This window comes from Triticum dicoccoides, chromosome 7B (assembly GCF_002162155.2).
Source record: "Triticum dicoccoides isolate Atlit2015 ecotype Zavitan chromosome 7B, WEW_v2.0, whole genome shotgun sequence".
NCBI classification, from domain to species: domain Eukaryota; kingdom Viridiplantae; phylum Streptophyta; class Magnoliopsida; order Poales; family Poaceae; genus Triticum; species Triticum dicoccoides.
The window spans coordinates 696,297,714-696,304,298 of NC_041393.1; the positions used below are offsets into that span (position 1 = coordinate 696,297,714).

The 6,585-nt window shown below is 46.0% G+C and overlaps 1 protein-coding gene across 1 annotated transcript; it reads right to left on the reverse strand.

Annotated features, from left to right (window-relative positions):
- Positions 1 to 511: 511 nt before the first annotated feature.
- LOC119342196 (patatin-like protein 2) lies at positions 512 to 2,445 on the reverse strand. Its single transcript, XM_037614039.1, has 5 exons — positions 2,141 to 2,445; positions 1,855 to 2,036; positions 1,539 to 1,716; positions 1,218 to 1,379; positions 512 to 1,128 (listed from the first exon to the last, which is right to left on the reverse strand). Exons 1-5 carry the CDS (start codon positions 2,345 to 2,347, stop codon positions 589 to 591), a joined length of 1,269 nt encoding a protein of 422 aa, XP_037469936.1. The 5' UTR covers positions 2,348 to 2,445; the 3' UTR covers positions 512 to 588.
- Positions 2,446 to 6,585: the final 4,140 nt, after the last annotated feature.

The window sequence follows — 6,585 nt, forward strand, 5'->3', positions numbered from 1 at the left end:
GGTTAGAGGGATTGTGGTAACCCCAGCCCACCAGGGTTTAAATCCTGGTGCTCGCATTTATTCCTGTATTTATTTCAGGAATTCCGGCAAAGCGCATTCAGTGGGAGGAGACGTTCCCGTCGACAACGAGGCGCCTACGGTGACTTTGTAAATCTCAAGATGATATGCCGGCTCAGTCTTTCAGAGGCGCTTATAGGGGTAGGGTGTGCGTGTGTGAGTTTATAGGGATGAGTGTATGCGCGTATATGAGCGCTTGTGTCTATACTGATGTTAAAAAAAAGTGTACTGATGACTTTTTGCTCTGTCACGTAGAAGACGGCGGTAGTATAAAATTACCATAGAGCGGACATCGGTTTATACTCTGTTCTATTCTAGCACAACCGTCCTTGGAACAATGACTATTTCTTCCTGGAGTAAAATTCTGTTTTCTTTTCCTCGAGTTGATAATATGAAAAATTCCTCATTACATGCATTAATATTATGCATAATTTCACATTAGACAATAACCATATATGAAGAAATGTTAAACGCCACATAAATATCGAACATGCATACATCATCAAATACAGACATGGGTAAATATTCATACTACCCATGTTTGTAGGCCACCTTCCGAGCTTTGCGCTCTTCCGACAGCATGCTTGCAAAACGGGCCAGTTCCTCTTCGTTCGTGCCCCTCTTTAGATCAGGCTCGTTCTTGCCTGTCTCGACATTCACCTTGCACACCTGTCTCTTCAGCAATGCTTTGCCGACACCAATGAGCCCGTGTAGGTTCTTTGATGTCGACACGTCGACGGAGGCCATTTCGCCGATGAGCTCGTCATGCTGGATCCGGAGATAGCTCTTGTTGCAGTCCAGGATCTGAAAGAGCACGGATGCTTGGATATCGACGAGGTCGGCGCTAGCCTCACTGAAGCTATCGATGATCGGCGTGGCACCCCTCTTGTAGAGCCACCCAAGAAGGCCCCACTTGCCGCACTCAGCCGCATCAAACTTCTCTTCAATCTTGGCGGTGCCGGTGCCCAATGAAAGGATCATGAACTTGCCGTAATCAGCATGCTTGATAGGCAAGAAGTCCTGGTTTCCCATCAGGATCTGCTTGCTAACGTGGGTCATCGCTAACAACGTCTGCGCATGCACCTCCATGTAAGTTAGTGATGATGTTAGCAAGCTCCCATCAAGCTTGCTTGTTGTGTTAGTGTGTTAGCATGAGTTACCGGATTGTTAGCGACGACGCCTCCATCGATTAGGTTGAAGGCTCGGGTCTTGCCATCTTTGTCCTTGGTCTCGAAATGGTGGCCGGGGAGGTAGGTCGGCGCGGCCGACGTGCTAATGCAGACATCCGACAGAAGAGCATTCTTGGAGACATCCCTCATGGCCTGTACAGATTTTGTATCATGTATGTTATTAAGATTTGCTTTTGAAAGAAGGATAAACCTCATGTCACTGCAATCTACTCCTTTCGTTTCAAATTACTCGTCGTGGTTTTAGTTCAAATTTGAAACAGAGGGAGTATTTGTGTTTTTCTACGTACGTACATCGTAGGTTGGGAATATGGTGGGCTGGAGGAGCTTGATGTCAAAAGTGGGGATGACAATGTTCTTGAGCGTCTCATTGACGCGCGTGTCTCCGAGCAGCTCCTTCACGACCGAGTGCAGGTGGTGGCCGCTGTACTTGGGCCCCATCATGCTCTTGAGCCAGCCCAGAGGTCCTTTGCTGCTCAAAAGATTGTACATAGCTCATGATTACTTTCGTTGAGCGTACGATGCTCACTCGATGCAGAGGCTGAGGACGTTTCCGTCTTTCAAAAAAAAAATGATGCGCAAGTCTGCCAGTCATGTATGTAATCCTCACCAGACGGCAGGGAAGATATTCGGACAGTGCTCCAGGTAAAACTTGTTGACGTCCTTGGCAGCGAAGAGTGGGCGGCCCTCGGTGTTGGGCGCGGTGAGCATGGCCGCCACCAGCCCTCCGGTGCTCGTCCCGGCGACCACGTCGAAGTAATCCGCGATCCTCACGTCCGGCCCATCAAGCTCCTACGCACCCCCAACAATTCATTGCTGATTTGTACCGATGGATGCACGCGTGCAAGTGCTTGCAGGATGATAGCCTAAAGTATGCGGATAGCTTAGCTAGTCACCTGAAGCTTTTCTTCGAGGAACGCGAGGATGGTGCCTGGGATTATCCCACGGACGCCGCCGCCGTCGATGCTGAGCACGGTGACGATGCTCCCGTAGCGCGGCTGCGGGCTGGCAGGCGACGACAGCGACCACGCGCGGCTGCTCAGCTCGCGCCGCGCCACGCTCACTGGCCCCATGCTCCGCCCCGGCGCCTGGGTGACCGGCATGGTTCCGCTCTAGCTCTGACCTGGTAACAAAGGTTTTGGCTGTCCCCTTAGCTGGCTATCTGGTGGCTGTTGCACTTGCACCGGATGACGATGATGCAGTAGCTTTAAATGGTTGGATGGGTGCTCTCCGGTCGCCGGCGAAGAATCGTGCAAGCGCAAGTGGTTCAGTGCGGCTGAAGAAGTTGAAATCATGGAGCGAGCGGGGCCGTGCAGCACGCACCGCGCGCGTCATCGACGTGACGATGGCCGCGGAAAGCATCGTGCACGCACGGTGATGCACTGATGCTGATGCTTGGATGGAAACACGAGCGGCAGCCGGCAGGTTATAGTGTGTCGCGGTCCAGTTTGAATCTGCTCTCCCGCTTTTCCAGTCCTGTCCTGCCTGCCACTAGCTTTCTTCAGTCTTCGTGTTTACTCAACCGGACATGTACGTACCGAGAAGCGACACGCTATTTTTTCCTCGTCGATCGGTATTCGAACCCGTTGCCGTCGCAGCTGGAATATCGGATGAGCGCGCGCTCGTATTTGGGAAGCTTCTCCCCCAAAGAGCTTGCTTGACCATGCATGCGTGTTTGATGATATTCCCACGTAATTGTGAGAGAGAGTTTTGGTTCCTTTTTATAGCAAAATTCAGGGAGATCGCGTCTGTATAATCTATAAATTCGTAGGTGTAGCATATTAAGCTATATCATACGACGGAGGAAGTATATATCATATGTTGCATCTCATAGTCCACGGCACGCATGAACTTTGTAAATGGAGTATGACGAGGCAGATACTGCATATCCGCATAATGATTGGTTTCATCATGAGTTCATGACACATGTCAACAAGATTTTGCTTCATGTGGATGCGTCTATTTAACTCCAAATCTCCAATCATAAGAAATGCCGTGCTCCCCCAACAAGTCATAATTCATTACCCACTTTTGATCCTGTCAAACAAAAAGTGACCTACTTTGGTTGCATCAAGTTTTGATCAGAATCGGCACTCACGCAACACGATATGATATTTTATGCATTCTCCTCTTTCCACAACAAACAGTATTTTAATGAGAAGAAAACGAAATTTAGAAGCTCACACGAACAAAGCCGAATGGAACCAATTATCTAGCCTAATGAATAGCAATCACACGCACCGCACATGTGCATGCTCGTCTCACTATTTAGTTTCAGAACAACATACTATACAATACTACTAGATGTACGTTACAACTTGCAAGTATCCAGGGGCTCACTCAAGTTCAGCGTGGTAATTTTCATATTTGATACAATGGGTAACATGATGGAAAATATGTGTGATCTTATGCTGTTACACTAAGACATCGGGTAATTTTCTCTCTGGGACCGGCCCCAAAGTAACACTTGTCACCACAAGACTTGGCTACACCTATCTTGGGTTGTTTTACCACTTTGATCATCTAGAAAATAATGTAACCCACTTCCCTTGAAAAGGACTTGGATAGTAATTGGCACTCACGCATCACATTATTTACTACCCACTGTAAACTTTTATAAGACGTTTTACGTCACTACATGAAATAGTCAATTCATACAAGGTCCAAACTCATGAAGAAAGGTCATCAATATATTCCAGTACCCCTTATGTTTAGGTTTCACTAAATCCTTCCTTCAACATGGGATCGATATAACTATATTTTATGAATAGTGTGTTGGCAGAAGTCTTTAATCAAGACCTATTGACACTAATACCATATTGAATTTGCATCACATTTCACCTAAAAATTGAAATTAGTGGAAGAAAGGCTATAGCACACTTCTAATGCAACTGGGTTAGTTGGACATCACGTCTTTGATGGAGCCTGTCCTAGTGATTAGATGACTGGTAGAATCTAGCTCCGGTGGTTGTGCCCGAGGACTATGGCATAGCACCGGTGGTGAAGGAGGAACTCGGTTCTCCACCGCCAAGGCGTGTTGCTCCGCTGAAGCCCATGCCGTGGTACCAACACGTGCAGAATTAAATATTATGACAGAGGCAATTTCAAATAAATACTTGGGCCTCGCTGCTATCGTAGGCCTAGATAGAAGTGACAGTTTCACCCACCTTATGGAAAGGATTGTGAATAGACTGAAGGGGTGGAAGGAGAAACTGCTCTCTATGGGGGGGCAAAGAAATTTTACTTAAGGTTGTATTCAGTCTACCCCTGTTCTTGCCATGGCTGTTTTTAATATTCCCAAAAAAAATGTAAAGAGATCACAGATGCAATGTCAGGTTTCTGGTGGGGTGACACGGAGGAGGAGAAGAAAATGCATTAGCTAGCATCATGGAGAATGTGTTTCCCAAAATATAAAGGTGGTATGGGGTGTAGGGACCTACATGCTTTTAACCTAGCTATGTTGGCAAAACAGAGTTGGAGTATGATCACCAACCTAGAAACATTGTGTGCATAAGTCTTGAGAGCAAAGTACTTTCTAGATGGGGATTTACTAAAGGCCGGTCCAAAGAAGGGATCGTCCTATACTTGGTAGAGTGTTGCTGGTCTACAAACTTTCATGAGAGGATATATTTGGAGAGTTGGATCTAGGGAGAAAATAAATATATGGGAAGATCACTGGATGCCAAGTAGTCCCACAAGAATGGTCTATACTGTTGGAAATATGCCCTAGAGGCAATAATAAAATGGTTATTATTATATTTCCTTGTTCATGATAATTGTCTATTGTTCATGCTATAATTGTATTAACTGGAAACCATAATACATGTGTGAATACATAGACCACAACATGTCTCTAGTGAGCCTCTAGTTGACTAGCTCGTTGATCAATAGATGGTTATGGTTTCCTGACCATGGACATTGGATGTCATTGATAACGGGTGTAAGTGCATCTAGTGCCACCCCTAGTTGGTTTTGGAGTATTGACGACAAAGTTGGTTGAGGGACTAATGCGTTTGTGAGAATTGCAGGATAACGCAGGTAGTGTCCCTCATTGATTCGGTTTACCTACCGGGGATGACCCCTAAAAATGTATGAAGACATTGAAGACAATGGTGGTATGTGAAGATATTCACATTGAAGACTATGACATGAGAAGACATTGAGCGAAGACTATGGAGCGCGAAGACTGTGTTGTTTCGTTGTTTCCTTTTCTTCTTTGTTGAGTCATAGGAACCACCGTACTGTTAAGTGGGGTCCAAGTGAACTAAGTCAGAGTGACTGAAGTGATGTTCAACCCAAATCCTATGTCTTCGAGCGAAGACAATGAGAGCAAATCTTATCCAGAGCTGGATGAGTCAGTTTTGCTTGTAGCCCAAGTAAAGTTGTCGTGTGTGTTTGAAATCTGACCGTTGGAACACATGTCAGTTCCTTAGTGATCCAGGGTCATTTCGGACATATCAGGCCGGGTTTCCTTGTGGCTATAAATAGCCCACCCCCTACACCATAAATTGGTGGCTGCTCAGAGTTAGTTTACGGCTTTTGTCGTTTTGAGAGCAACCCACCTTGAAGCCTTTGAGAGAGAAATCCTTGCGAGGACAAAGCCCAAACACCCAGAGCCCAAGAGTGTTAGGCATCACTGAAGTCTTTCTGTCTGTGTGACCTGAAGACTTATTACACTTGAGGACTGTGTATCCTCCAGCCGGTTAGGCGTCGCATTCTGAGCATCCAAGAGTCATTGTGTATCGCCGGTGAACGAAGTCTGTGAAGGTTCGAAAGTTTACCTTGAAGACTTACCAGAGTGATTGGGCGAGAACTGTGTGTCCTTAGCTCAAGGGGAATAAGGTGAAGACACGGTCTTCTGAGTTGAATCTCAGCCTCCCTAACCAGACGTACAGTTGTCACAGCAACTGGAACTGGTCCAACAAATTATGTGTCTTCAACAAGTGACTGGTTCCATCCCTTCCCTCCCTTTACTTTGAGTTTGTCTTCGTGAATTCATTGCTTATTTGTCTTATCTGTTTGACTTCATTGCTTGACTACTATCGTTGATTGGCTTCATACTATCTTCCATCCCGATCCTTACTACCTAGCAGCTATTAGTCTTTGTACGTTCACATTATTGCATACCTGACTATGGCTTGCTTGTTGTAGTTTATCTTCCGCTGCATATCAATTAGGTCATTTCTGTTGTTTGTCTTTGAAACTTCCACGTTTTGAAGACTTTGATAAAAATCGCCTATTCACCCCCCCTCTAGTCGATAACTAGCACTTTCAATTGTTATCAGAGCAAGGTACTCCCTTGTTCTGTGTGATTCGGTTTAACCACCTAGAGTTTAGCTAT

Bases quoted from the DNA above. Each gene is read 5' to 3' on its own strand.
- LOC119342196 (XM_037614039.1), bottom strand. From the start codon at position 2,347: ATGCCGGTCACCCAGGCGCCGGGGCGGAGCATGGGGCCAGTGAGCGTG. The intron at 2,037-2,140 runs GTGACTAGCTAA...GGGGGTGCGTAG, and splicing joins TCCTCGAAGAAAAGCTTCAG to GAGCTTGATGGGCCGGACGT. The intron at 1,717-1,854 runs GTGAGGATTACA...TCTTTTGAGCAG, and splicing joins AATATCTTCCCTGCCGTCTG to CAAAGGACCTCTGGGCTGGC.